At 36.4% G+C, this 14,978-nt stretch overlaps 1 protein-coding gene across 4 annotated transcripts in view; it reads right to left on the minus strand.

Annotated features, from left to right (window-relative positions):
• Nucleotides 1–14,978, minus strand: part of ANKRD28 (ankyrin repeat domain 28) — a 116,298-nt gene that overhangs the window by 43,234 nt on the left and 58,086 nt on the right. For all 4 annotated transcript variants that reach the window (XR_010358762.1, XM_064413498.1, XM_064413488.1 and 1 more), the window contains one exon: nucleotides 8,509–8,587. Coding sequence is in view for 3 of the 4 variants with exons in the window: in XM_064413498.1 (XP_064269568.1) it covers nucleotides 8,509–8,587 (79 nt within the window). In the remaining variant the exon portion in view is untranslated. The remainder of the gene's footprint in view (nucleotides 1–8,508; nucleotides 8,588–14,978) is intronic.

Genomic DNA, 14,978 nt, shown 5'->3' on the forward strand with positions numbered 1-14,978 from the left:
TTAGCAGATGAGACAAAAAACAAGATCCAAAATCGTACTCCAAATTCAACCTGAACTTCACATGCAGCCAACAACCAAAAAAATAAAGACTTTCATAAACTGATTTCTATCTCTAACTTTAGGATACAAATGTCTTTAAGCATTTGAAAGAATTTGAGTGAGTTACTAAACCATTAATTACTATCCTGATTTTCCTGAGGAAAATGCATATGCAAAATTTGGGGTCAGCTCAGATCCATCCAGGTAGTGAAGCCCAAGATAGGAAAAGAAAAGTGCACATCAGAAGAGAAGAAATGAATGTTTCCTCTCCAAAAAGCAGCAGTTACCTAAGCTCTAGCTCTCAGTGAAAATGTGCTTAGAGTCCAAGCAGTGTGGATGTGTTCAGATTTTACTAACATTTCTGGTACATCTAACACACAGTCTAGAAACTACACCAGAAGTGAGAAGAAATACAAAAAGATACTGTACAAAAGGTTTTCACAACAATAAGTTAATCACACTTGCTAAGACTAAAGGAAAAGAATATGTCAAAGTAAGAAAGCAAATCATTAAGAAAGCATTAGCCAGAGAAATGTCTAAGGAAATTTGATGTGATATCTAAAAGTAACATGGTCCTCTTAATAGAACAAAAATCAACATAGCAAATACCTGCCCCCCATTCCAGAAGTGGTCTTCCACCCAAAGAAAGAAGGATGCCTAGGTCTAGCACATTGGAACGGTGTAAAATACAGCCGCTAAAATAAGTTAACTTTTCAAATACACAAAAAAGTGTAGATTCTCTGACGCAGGAAAGGCTAAAGTTGACTTTTGCTAACAAATCTGAATCACTGATGGACTTACTTAAGAAAGAACCACCAAGCTTGTTTTTTCCTTCCACAACAAAAACTCTTAAAGAAGTTGCAAAATTGTTATATTGAAAGAAAGCAATAATCAGAATAAATGCACTACCAAAACCCACATATGCATTATTAATTTGGGGACTGGGAGAGCTCCAGTTTTAGATACATTAAACAAACTAAAATTTTAAAATTAATAGATACTTTGCCCTTAATCATCTCCAAGAAGCCATGCTGCCAAGAATCATTTAGATTTCATAAAGGAGCTTTTCCAAACAGCCTTGTATCTGAGGACATAATCCTCCTGTAGGCTGTTCTTTACTGCCTAGCACATGCTTTGGGGAAAATGTCACTGCTCCTCCCTGACCCTTCAAGGGCTCTCTCAAACCTATCACAGTCCTACCATGCAATAGTGAGGGAGTTTACAGCCTTGATCATCTGAGGTAAAGCTCTCCTCCAAACCACTGAAAATAAATGTTACAAAAATGTACACCATATCTTATACCTCCTCTGAATAATTTTTACTTTAAGATATTGCTTCACATTTGGCTTAAAGAGAGTCTGAACACATGTACGTGTATAACCTAATGCACAGCACTGCCAATGCAATATTATCCCCGTGAAGCTCAACCTGCTGACATGTTAACCAGGGCATTTCTCACATTTCAAATGCCAGCTATGAGCAGTTTGCTCTTTCAAAGCACAGTACAGTGTATCTTAATTCCCTGTGTGGAAACCCCCGCCCCCCCCCAAAAAAAAAAACAAAACCAAAACAAAACACAACCCTAAGAAACTGATGTTCTCACCCCTCCCTTCCGGACTTCAAGGGTCTGATCTTAATATGTTTATTAAAACTCCCCATTTGTTTACTATAAAATTTCTTATATTTCAATTTTTTTTTAATGCCACAGTGTTTTCAGGAAAAGGATAAAGGTGCTTGTCAGAGCAATCCCAATGCTGGAACACAAATATTCAGCTTGAACTTAAGAACCAACATTTGAATGACCCTCTCAAAAGAAGTGAATAATTACTTATTGTTGGTGCACTAAGCCAAAACATTAAAGAAGATCACCCATTTCATCACTAATTTTGCTAGTACAGCCCAGTAAGTTTACACATCTAGGCAAATATTAAAGCAGGACTTTTGCTCTGCAAAATGTGGGGTGGGAATAAGAGAGAAGTATTACATGATTTTCTTCCCTAGTCCCTGAATGTTACATCTCATCTTGCCAAATTGTATTCACAAGACTGACAATTAGGAAGACACATTTTAATTAACAAATAAAGTACAGAGGCTACTGAAAAGCTCTGTGATGCTTACTTCTAGCAAATTTATGTTTCAAGAGGCAAATTTTCTAATTGAATACATGCACTGATTTACAGAATGATCTTTGAGGGTTTAATTCTACCAGCCCACGTGTGGCAATTGCACATTTAAATGTGCTATCAGCCACCAATTCCTGGCCATATGTTTCTGCATACTTCTTCGTGTCCATAGCCTTACATTCCAGTAAGAGCCAGCATCTCAACCATCTCTTACAAAGAGAGACAAGGAACGACTGGGCAGGAAATGCTGCAAGGAACAACCACGCGTCTCTTCCTTCACCCATAAACTGCCACACAACTCTTACACTGCCCTGTCTCACACCACCTCTGTGTTCCTCTCACAAAAACTCCTGCTGTGACACTCCTCCACAGCTCCTCTGCACCAGAACTCTTCCTATTTGGAAATGTCCTCAGAAGACTAATGAATGCAGTGGCTGAATTACTTATGCGTCACTAGTTGGAAATAGATTAAAAAATACAACAGAACTGACAAGACATTTTCATCTTTGTTCACAGTACTGACTTAAGTACTCAATTGCCTTCCACTGTTCTGTTTGCAGTCTGTATTTTTAGACTCTCAGGGATGGTATTTTCCTTTGTTATTGTACAAGATGTGCTAGTGACTGAGCAATATCATAACATAAGCAAAGAAAGCAAAAGTGTTTTCATTCAGTTATGCAATACAGACACCCAATGTTTGGTATTTGAAGCTCTGAAATGTCTATTTAGGAGTTAAAGATGTACATAAGATCTTTATAGAGTGCATTTAAGAAAGTAACAAACCTTGTCTTAAAAACTAGTATCCTGAAATAATTTTAGATATTATCTTTTGAGAAATCAGAAAGATCTCAGGTATAAATCACTGACAGTAACCCCTAGTTCTACTGTAATTAGATTCTACTTAATTATTTTCCTGATAGCTACTAATAGGTTCAGAAGTTCTTCCTTTTGAATGATCCACTTTTTATCTAGAGAGAATGACCTTGGAAGGACTTAAACTGGCAAGCAGAAATTCTCAGAGCATACTGAGGAATAAACAGACAGAGATGAAAACTTCTCCTTACATAGAAAAATATGCAAACAGTCAGGAGGAGATACAGAAGTTTTGAAAGTACAAGAAGATTTGAGATATGAATTAGCATAATTAATAATAGAAATGGAGTGTAATTTCCTATTGAAAACTGGGATACTTGGAAAATCACTGCTGCAAAAATAATGACTAAGACCTTATGGAGAGAAAGCTTCTTGCTATTTAAAAGCTAAATGCATAGCAGAAGATCTATAGAATAGTGAAAAAGTCCAAGAGGAACAGGTCTGGAATCTTTTGTCCAGACAGAATAAGACTTCAAGAAAAGTTTTCATTTTTGTTCCTTAAGAAACCAACAAACAAAACCATTCCTAAACCCCAAAACAACCGCACAAAACAAATACACATGGAGACACACTGGCCAGAAAAGGGAGGAAAACAACAATCAAGTCGAAGCCATCCTTCAAGGACTTTACTGACTTGTCAATATAAGCCAATTTCCTTTCAGAATTTCAGTTTCTGCCACATCTCAGCCACCACTCCCTTGAGCTTCAGTGAGCAACATAAGCTTCACTGATTCAAGCCACTGAACAGCTCTATCTTTTCCTGAGTCAGCTTAACTTTTTCTCTCAAAGAACATCAGAGCTACTTTCTTCACAGCAACTGACTTTTACTGCTGCCAGGGGGAAGTTAGGCCAGCTTGGAAAAGAAAAACATCAGCCAACAACGCTGTCAAAAGAAGAGGAAGCAGCTGAAAGATACTGTCAGTGTCAAAGGGGCCCCTGTGAAACACCCTCAGCCTGTGGGTACATCTGCAATCCCAACAAAGGGAGCTTCATTCTGCTGGGACTGAAGCAGCAAGAGCCTTTCAGCAGCTGAGCTATGTGACTGTCATGGCATGGCTTTCTAGTACTCACAGAGATTCATAATTAGATGAAAGAAACAGAGGTAGAGTGGTGTAACACTGAAGGGTCTTTACTATCTTCCAAAATCTGTTATGACTACAGTGGCAGTTTTCCAGCATCAGTACAGTTCTTACATTTGCCACCTGACCCAGAGGAAACAAAAAACTCGTGGGCTGCCAAACCTTAATGAGATTGAGTTTGACCACACTCACGTAACACTGAGCTTCATGCAGAGAAAATGTTGGGTTAAGCAAACAGCAATGTGTTGTGTTAGTATTTTAGTATCAGTGCAATATAGTAACTAAATCTATTCAGAAGAAAACAACAGACAATTCAAATGTTGATTTTTGTGAATTACATTGATTTCAGTGAAAGCAATAATCATCTCCACAGTATTTTTAGAAAATAAATGGAAAAAGTTAGTAATCAAAAGAATACATTCGGTGATCACACTAATCTGTTCTGCTTTTCACATGCCACTTCCTGGCACAGTAGACTCTGATGATTAAAAATCATAGGACAGCTGGAAAGAATGATTTTTTTATAAAGCAAGAAGCCTCTCCAGAACAGTTCACATGCCCGACTTAAAGAAAGGTTTGATTTTTTTAATCAGGACTTCTTGGAAAGAACAAAAAGCTGGACATTTAGTTAATTAAGACTTAACTATTATACTTTTCTACTTTCCAGTAGTTTGCCATCATTTACACTCATAAAGTCAGTGCAATTGTGCAAAGTAGACAAGATGTATTTGTGCACCAGGATGCAGAGCTGTACAAAGGTCATAAAAATACAACTATGATGAGTGCTACTACTCTTCCCAGAGTAATACAATAATGAAATTCTTCTAATATTATGATTCTCAAGTGAGCAAAACATAAACTTCTGTTCTATCCTTCTGGATGCTATAAATAATCTTCATGCCTCCTCTTGGTCACCTCCCTACACAACAAATCTAGGAATGTTAACTGTTTATCAAGCTACAATCCGAAAGTGAAAGATTATTTGAACATTTAAAAACAAACCACAAACCACGGTGGTATGAAAAAACTGTTGGTAAGACATTCACATCCTCAGTTTATTAGTGTTCAGCATCTCAAAAAAAAAAAAAAACAACCAAACAAAAACAAAAACAAACAAAAAAAAAAAAACCAAAAAAAACCACACAAAAAACCCCCCAAAAAAACAAAAGGCAATTTAATGTCCAGGCCCAAAATGGAGTCAGTAAAGCAATTTTTTTTATGTTTGGAGCCTGTATGCAGACCATCACCTTCAGACTCCCTGTCCAGGTGAAAGGCAATAGGAAAGGTCACAGAGCAACCTTAAGATTTAGTAGAAAAATATGTCAAGAATTCAACAACTAAGTAAGAATGCTTTTGAGACTGAAAATTTACTCCAAAAAAGGTCTGCAAAAAGGCTGGACCAGTTATATTTTCAGGATGTGAAATATGGGTTACTTAGGTCTGTAACAAAGTAATACAAACACATTGTGACTGCAATATGCGATCCACAATACATTTTTTGAAAGCAATGCGGATCCCCTGGAGCAGGATGAACAAACATTCCAATCAAATTAAAAATCTTATGCGTAAGTAGTCTATAATAATACTTTAAGAATAGAGAATAATAAGAAAGAATCAAGTATGAGCCACTGCATAGTGGGAAGATTAATACTGACTTCAATCATTTTGAGGTCTAGTTTGAAGAAAGAATAAAAACATCAAAGCAAACAGTCTGTGTAGAATAGTTTGCACAGCAGGAAAACTGTAATGTGGTTCCTAGTAACATTCTAGCAAAGCTATGTTAGAGGACATTACAAGTTGCAAAGACAAGGTTTCACGAGGTGAGCAATGTTAGGATGAAAGTAGTCTACACTTCATTTAATCCCTTGTGCAGCTATGTTACAATAGGTCAGTTAACGTCACATAACCCAATTTTTGCATGCAAATTCACTGCACAGAAATGCTATTTATTCAACAAACCACTCTCCTCAATTTTAAAAAAAGGTCTTGCAACACAACAAACAGTATTCAAGCCTTGCTGCAGTAACAGATGTTCTTTATATGCTCCCTAATGCTCATCTATTATGATAAAATGTAACATTATACATCTTCTCAAAGGAGAGTTTTGATTTCCAGCTGAAACACAACAGATGAATTTTCCTTATCTTTATGAAATGGAGAGGATAAATACACTTAACCTCTGCTCCCTACCTTTCAATTAAGAGAGCTAAAAGACATATCATAGCTTGTGCATTTTGAGACATTTAGACCTGATTTCTCTGAGAAGCAGCTGGCTCAGCACTTCTGATACAGCTGAGTGCTCAGACTTCACCAACCACAAAGATTTCAAATCCAGCATTCAGAAATGGGGAAGATGAAATTGGTGAATACTTTTTAAATATTTAGGAGGCTTGCCTAAAAATACTGTTTGCAGGCAGATAATATACAGATTTGTGCCCAAGTACAGCACAGCCTTGAAAACTGAAGAGTCTGAGCACTCAGACATCACTTCCACCCTGCAACTGATGCCTCCCTCCACTCACTTACAAATCTGTCAACAACTCACACCTACCTGTGCACCCTCACTGCACCACCCTGGTTCACTCCCAGTGCAGACTCTCCCCGGGACTTTCAGGAGGCTGTGTCCCTCCAGCAAGGCACAGCTTGGGACTGCAGTCCACAGCACCGCACATGAGCACAGCAGGGTTGGACTGACATCGCCACACCTTTCAGAGCTTTTGATCTGCAACTATCTAATGCATTGTTTTGTTGTAAGCAAATTTTGATTTTCATTAAATCAATGTTATCTGGGACATAACAATGCCTCACATCCTCCCTGAACCACCTGCAGACACTGCAGCACCTACAACCTCTCCTTCATGCAACTGCTCATCTTTGCACTACTCATACAGTTCCAATTCTTACCTCCCTTCTTCGTTCTCCATTGATCCTTATGCTTAACCCCAGGCTATGTGCCCAAATAGCAGGACTAACATTTCTTCTCCCACCACCCCCCCCCCAGCCAGGATCTTGTTTCATTCCCATCTAAACTAGAATTCCCCACCTTCCATAAACCCTTCACCCAAGAAAGGGTTATTTTGTTCTATCACCAATCTGGTAAACGGACTGTGTTCAGCTAAACCTGACAGAGGATTCCCCCTCAGAAGCAGCTGACTACAACTTTGCAAAGTTTCTAACATTGTTAGTTGATGAAGGGGATCACTATACATTTTCAAGAGCCACCAGAACTTGCCTTTCTTCTTGATAGGGAAAAATGGCACCTTTTTAGATTTTCAAACATTGCACCTTTTTAAAAGTGAACTTTTCTGGACAAAATGTCACTACAGAGTATGTCCAAACAATAGATATATTAATTAATATCACATCATGTATATTTATGATATACATAATATAGCATAAATATATACTTGTACTCTTGTACTTACTTGCACTCTATACTTATATAGAGAGAGTACAAGTAATACATATAACAAAAATATTACATCATACTAAAATTATAACAAATTAAATTATGCCTAGCAAGTTAAGTTGAAGGTCTGGAAGTGACTCCTATAATCCTAAAAGTGGTATTTCCTTCGAGCAGAATTTGTAAGAAGGGGTTGATGGGGGTGGTGGCAGTAGAAATAGCCAGCTTTGCACAGGTAAGGCCTGCAATTAAGCAGACTGAAAATTAAAGTACTTCTGTGGGACTACAAGTTTTCATCTTTCTATGTAAGCTTGAAGCTCTGTATTATGAATTCAGCCTCAAGCTACTTGATGGGTAGGTCTCTCCAAGATCAAAGACAGTCAATTCAGTCCTTCTGTCATGATGTTCTTCAGGTTTTTGGTTTAGTTTCTTGGTTTTCTACCCTTAAAAAAACTAACCAAACATACAATCCAAAGTATACCTGTTTTACAGAATTTGGATTTTTTTGTACAAATAAATAGAAAAAAAAAAGATATTTTAACACTTTCAGCTGGTTTTAATTATATTCTGTGCATTCAAAGCAACAGGCAAAGATACTTCAAATAATACAACCAACTCTGGATGTCATCGTCATGTTCAAATGTAATTGCTTTTCTGAAGGGCATTTCAGAACTAAAGCAATGCTGCTAACACCTACCTGTACCATATACACTATTACTTCTTTAAATTAGTGTTGAACTACTGATCAAGCTACAAATAAAGATAGCTATAACCAAGAAAGCTTTCTACACAGAAGTATTTTAGAGCAGAACTACAGAAATACACAGTATTTAACACGAGTAAATATGGAAACCAAAATTTCAGCACAAGCACTTTAATTTCTAGTACATTAAATATCTCAATACAAGCTACACAGACTAAGATGTATATAAATACTTCCTTGGGTGTGCACAGTTATTTGTTTTCCATTAACAGGAACAGAACATACCAGATAAAATAAGTAGTTCAATAATTTCTGCATCTCCCAGATAGGCAGCAGCATGTAAAGGGGTCCTTTTCTCATTATCCTGTGGTAAGAGGGGGGAAAAAAGGTTTTATTTAAAATAAAAAAGTATGGTTTAGCATTTTGTATATTATGAAAAAATACTGCATACATCTTTCAAATATTGTACATCATATATATATATATATAAAACTATAATTACTCTAAAGACATCAGTCAAATTTACTAAGACAAGCATGCTTCTCCCTAAGGAGCTCTTAACACCCATATAGTCAACCACTATTTTCCTGACACACACAGGATGCTCATCACATCTTTAGATTAACCCACCAGTTATAAATCACCATTCTCTTGTCTCCAGAGACAAGAACTTGAGTCTGTCCTACACAGTTAAAACCAGCATGTTATTATCATATGCAACAATTAGTGAGAAACATTTCCTTGTGAAGTTAAAGCAATTTCAGAAGTTATTATTTTAATAGAAAACAGAAAAGAAGCTAGAGTGTTTAGGGGCAGAAATAGTGGAATCCAATTTCAACTGTTTCATTTACCGTAAATAAGCAAAGAGAACACAGAGGTGAAATTTCTTTTGCAAAAAAACCACTCTGCAGTGGTACTGAAATCAGTACTTTTAATTAGTCCAAGCTGATCTAAGGTCCTTCTGAAGGTACCAGTAAGAGATCTTATTTATTAATGCACAATATATAACAATGAAGTTACTCTTTTGAAAGATAAACATGAAATATCTCACAACTCTTTCGTGATCAGTGCTAATTTCCCTGCACCAGTTTATAGCTTAATCAGAAAAATAAGATCGCATCACAGTGAGTGATAAAAATGAACAGGAACGAACCAGTTTGCTCTCTGAGGGAAGGCTGGTGAGAAATCAGAAAAGAGACAGATAATCAGTCAGCATTCTGGTTCTGGCCTAAGCCCTGCTTAGATCCTGTTAGTAGAGTTTCAAATACACTGTGGGTGAGGGATCAAGATAATATGCTGCAAGAAATTTTAAGTGGCAAGACATTTCTATTAATTCAACTGTTGTGTCACGACTATCATAAAATTAACACACATTTTTCTATTGATATTTTATTATGAAAAGCAATATTCTCCCTTGCTAGAATAACCTTATTTTGTGAATCCTGACTTGACAGCTAGCATCATGTAAGAATAAAATTAGAGTTCATGGTAGGAAAGATCTTAGAGCAAAACTGGAGCTGAGACCCAAGAAGTTCTTCTGAAACATAAAAGACAACTTCAGAATTCAGAGCATTCAATCCACCCCCTCTAAAAAAACATCACCACACACACACAACCCCTTGCCCCAAACAACCCACTCCCTTCCTAATCCCTGTTCAGAAAAAGTTAAAGCAACACAGTTCACCATATTAGCAATGTTTCCTAACAAAATATTTGAATTATACACAAGAAATTCCAAATTGAGCAGTGCAAACCTGACACTGATGCACCCTAAGGAATCAATGCTACACTTATCACTAACACCACATGGTACCTCACCAATTTCTTGCCAGGATGTCTCAAATGCAGCTTACACATCTAGGATAAAAAAAGACAGGCCCCTGGCACTAAGGACTTGCTATCTTGAAAAAAAAAAAAAACCAAACCCTTAAAAAAAGGAGAAAAACCAAATACCACCCCCACAAAAAACCAACCTAACAAAAAAGACAAACAAAACAAAAAACACAAACAAAAAAACCCCCCAAACAACAAAACAACAACAAAAGACCCAAACAAACAAAAAAAACACAAAACCAAAAACAAAAAAGAAAAAAAGGAAAAATACCAGAAGCACAAAGGAAAAAGAAAAGCAATGCAAACATTAAGCTTGCTTCCCCAGCTGACAGACAATAAAGACCAGCCAGCAATGAAAATCTAGTTTTATTCCTCCAGTATGGAAACCAGAGCTCCTATAGGTAGCTGGCATTGAAGCCTTTTTGATGATGCTAAAAAGCCTTTAAACTAGAGATCAGGGAACAGATGAGAAGGAGTATGACAGTACACTGTCTGCAATTTCATCATAGAGTTAGAGAAAATAAGATGGGCCACGAGCACATTCTTCTGTAGAGACAGCATTTACACAGGAACAAGAAAAAAACTGCATTCCCCACTCAATGGGCAAAACTCATTATTATAAAAAATGTTCATCACACTTGTGTTGGTGACTTTGTTTTCTTTTGTGTTTTTTTAAACATCTCAGTGACAGAAGTCATACCAGTAACCAATGTGACAGAATGAATCAGAAATCTTCCAATAAAACAGTGGACAGAAGGGAGGTGTTTATCAAGAGCTGCGCTCATCACCAAGCCACAAATACATTTTCCTGAAACATCCATGGTCCAAACTTCTGATGAATTTCAGACATACTTCCCAAAAAAATCAACTTCTATTAGTGAAAACCCATCCTGAAACCACCAAGATACAAACATAAAAGCAGCTTAAACACAAGCAACATTTCCACTCCACCACTCCTGTTTCCAAGCTGTGAGTTTCCAGCCATGCAAATATTTCAGTTTTGCTGCTCTTGAGCTGACAAACTGAAAACACTCAAAGCCCAGCTCCCAGTTCTGCAGCAGGGAGCACAAACTGGGAGCACACCCAGGCAGAGGTTGGACATGTCCCTGCTCTCTGCAGCACCAGGACACCACTGTTGGGACACTCAGCGTTTGTCACTTTCTGGGTCAGCTCCAGAGATTGGAATTTCAACAATCCCAAGCCCCAGGGTATCTACTGACCACAAATATTCCACATGCTGAGGGTGCTTTAACAGGAACCCTGGCCTTTTCCCTCTTAGTTTTACAGCTGGCATTTTTTTGATGCTTCCAAACACTTTTTTAAAAATTTGATGTCTCTGTGCAGAAGGTTTTTTGTTTAGTATTTAAAAACCTGGTTTCCAGAACCTGTCAAAAAAAGCAGAAATGCTTCATTCAGAAACCTCTCATGATGAAGTTTTTACTTCCACTAAAGGAAAATTCTCATTTTGCTCCATCTGAAGACTTACATTTAATGAAGGAATTTTAATAAAAGAAATCTGAATAAAATTAAGGAGAATTCTGTATTTTAAATGCTACTAAAGTACTTCTCAACAAATCAACTACTTTTTATTAAAACAAGTAATCATTTCAGGAACAAATTTCATCTGTGAATACAAATTGCTGCATAAAAAGGACTACTTTAAATAACACTAAGAAAGCTTTCAGCCTTAACAAGGAACTTTGGAAGCCAAAATGTTGCACCACTGGTATTGTCATACTAATGTAATTACTGGCTCTAATATTGTTCCTTTAATTGAATAAATTTAAATGACACTAAAAGAAAAATTTCACTAGAGAAGGGATTTTGTCCATAATAGCCACTGTTCTACAGAAAGCAAAATCTAACACTGTTGGTACTATTTAATTCCAAGTATTGGAGTATTGCAGCAGTATTTCCAACACAGAGAAGCAAGTATTGTGGCACCTTCATTTTCCAATTCAAGTATCTGCACAGCAAATGGGACTATTACAGCTGCAATGGTAGTAAGGACACAGATCACACTGATTCTATTAAGCAGGTTTTACATAGTTGAAATAGAGCTTTTACCTTTTTAAAACTTGTTTCCCATGGAAACAACAGAGGAATTTATATTCCCAATAAGAAACTCTCAAGTTTAATTCCAGATATTGGTCAGTACTCGTCATTAAACTAAAAAAGCAATAAAAGGGCTCAGATCTTAAAGAATCAGTTTTCAGAATGATACTTCTGCATCACAAAAGCCCCAGCATCATATCCATGTATGCCTTTGCATTAAGTGAAGAAGATATAATCCTGCCATTCCCAGTAATTCCATTTATCAGGTTTTCCAAGCATTTCATCCACACAGAAGTTTGCATAAAGTGGCCATATGAGAAATGCATAGGAAAAGGCCTTTTGACGCCGCCAAAACCAAATCTGGAATACAGGGACATGGATAGTGACACTGTGAGCTTCTTCATAATCTAACCTAGAACAATGGTAATGCCTCCTTTGTTTCTTTTGACTTAAACCAGAAGCTTTAATTGCTTCATTGCTTATTTCATAGATCAAAATTTCTACAATGGACAAATCTATCCTAATTTAAAGATGCACGTTTCAAACCTACCTCTTTTTAAAGTATCCCTTGAGTAAGTGTCCTTTGAGATAATTTATTCCTGGTTTGAGTTCTGTCTCAGTAATTGATTTAGAACAACCACATACAACTACAGTGAGTTTTAAGAACCTAGATGCCTTAAAGGCAAATCTCTTATCCTATGCATATCCAGTAAGATGGCCATAACCAGTCTATAACTCCCCCAAGAGCACATCAGAATATAACTTCAATTTGCCCTTCAAATAGTTCAACATCTACTGATCTGGAATCTTTGAATTAAAGCATTTTTTGAAATAGCTTGAATGCAACTTCCCCCTTCATAAAAACTCCTCTTTAGCTATCTGCTCTTTAAAACCAAATTCTGCAATAATATTTTAATATACACTCATTATTTCAAGATCAGACTTGCAAAATATCTTTTAATAGGTGTTTTGTGCTGTATGACTTGTCATCTGTCTGCTTCCAGTGCCATCTGTTCCTGGTAGGAACCAACCCTAAATACACAATCACAAATCTTGAATGAGTTTCAATTCCAACATACTCTGCAGTAGCTTTAACAAACATTCCTTTTAAATGAAACTGAGTTTAAGTATAACTCTTAGTGTATTTTTCAGTTAGTTTAGAGAGACAAGACTTTTCAACCAGGATGATGTATAACTCCTGAGTTCATGGAAAATGTTTAAGAAATTATTACAAAGTTTTTCCAATTCTTTGATAGTGTCCAGTATCATAGTGTGAAGTCCCAGTGCTACTCTTGGGAATCATTAAAACAACAAATTTTAGTTCCAAATTTTGCTAGTTTTTAGAATAATCATTTTCTCAGGTGGAATAACTGTCTACTCTAACTAAATTCTTTTGTTCCTATATTAAAAAAAAAGAAAAAGAACACACGTAAATATTTGGCCTTTACATTCCCACTTTAAACTTCTTAGAAGTTTACTTTAAATACTTGATTCCAGAAATGAGGACTAACTCTTCAGAAGTATGTTCAATCACAACAGTGTCTTTGAAACACACAGCTAGCATTTGAAAACTAATGAATTTAAACTAGAAGAAAAAGATTAAGTACTAGACTTTCAAGACTTGCAAATATGTGAGAAATTAATACTGCATCCCTACCCTAACTGTAATTCATCTCCTATTTATTTGGATTTTTTCTTGTAATTTTAAGTCAATTCTCAGAACTTCGCACTGCTAAAAATCAACAAATTTCTAACTAATTTTGTTTGACATAATTTTTGGAAGGAGATCTCTATTTTCTCCCCGTATTTCAAAATTAAGATGCACATCCAATATAGAGAGAGAACTAATATAACACTAACGGTCTCCTGCATGCTTAAAATATGAAGAAAGCACGACAGTAACCACAAAACCAATACATATTACATGGTTAACCACAAAGTATCCTTTGAAGCCAGACAATAGATATATTTTAGGTGAAGTTATTAGATTTGGCATACTGACTGCATTAATTTCTTGAACTTTCATACTCCCATTTGTATGAACACTTGTACTGCATTTGCAAGAAACATTTTTGAAAGCCCAGTATTAAACTTTCACTAGTAAGACTTTATCACTACTCATTAATTTCAGGACCATCTTCATACCATCTGTTAGGAGGGCAGAGCAAATCTAGACCTCCAAACCACCACAAAATACCAGGGAGGAACTTTTGCCATCTTGCTAATTAAGACAAAGTGATACTGATGAGAGAGATTTTATCTTGTAGGAGAAAAGAAGTGGTTTTAGTAACAAAGGTCACATCAGCCATAATCTGCCAAACCCCACTGTTGTTTCCAGGTAAGATCTTCAGTACCAGTTTAATAGTGCATGTTCTTTACCTGGTGCTAGCTGATAATAATGCTAATGACAATAGTAACAACAACAATAAAATTTGTGACACTGTGAGTTTGTGGAGGCCCTGAAAAACTGGATAGCAGCTGCAGGTTACAATAAAAAATAAAGATATGTCAGAAGAGAACTACAAAGTAGCCTGGGAAAATGACACCAGAGCACCATTTTATGACAAAACGAGAGTTTACCTGCACATAAGTCATCCCAAACACCTGTGTTCCTCAAGAGCACAGGCTCACAGTTTTCTAAATTGTCGCAAGGAACAATAATAAAAAATAAAATCCCTTATAAGGTATTTTTGAGTAAATCTACACTGACCCACAAAACAACCATGAACCACCATACTTGTGGCATGTTGGAAGAAATTACTACTAGCTATATAATTGCAAAGGAGACACTAAATTTCCACTCCAAAATCCGATTTTCCAAACATGAAATTCCTTCAGTAACTGCAAAAGGTCGGATTTTGCTTATG

Source organism: Passer domesticus, chromosome 1 (genome assembly GCF_036417665.1).
Source record: "Passer domesticus isolate bPasDom1 chromosome 1, bPasDom1.hap1, whole genome shotgun sequence".
Classification (NCBI taxonomy): Eukaryota; Metazoa; Chordata; class Aves; order Passeriformes; family Passeridae; genus Passer; species Passer domesticus.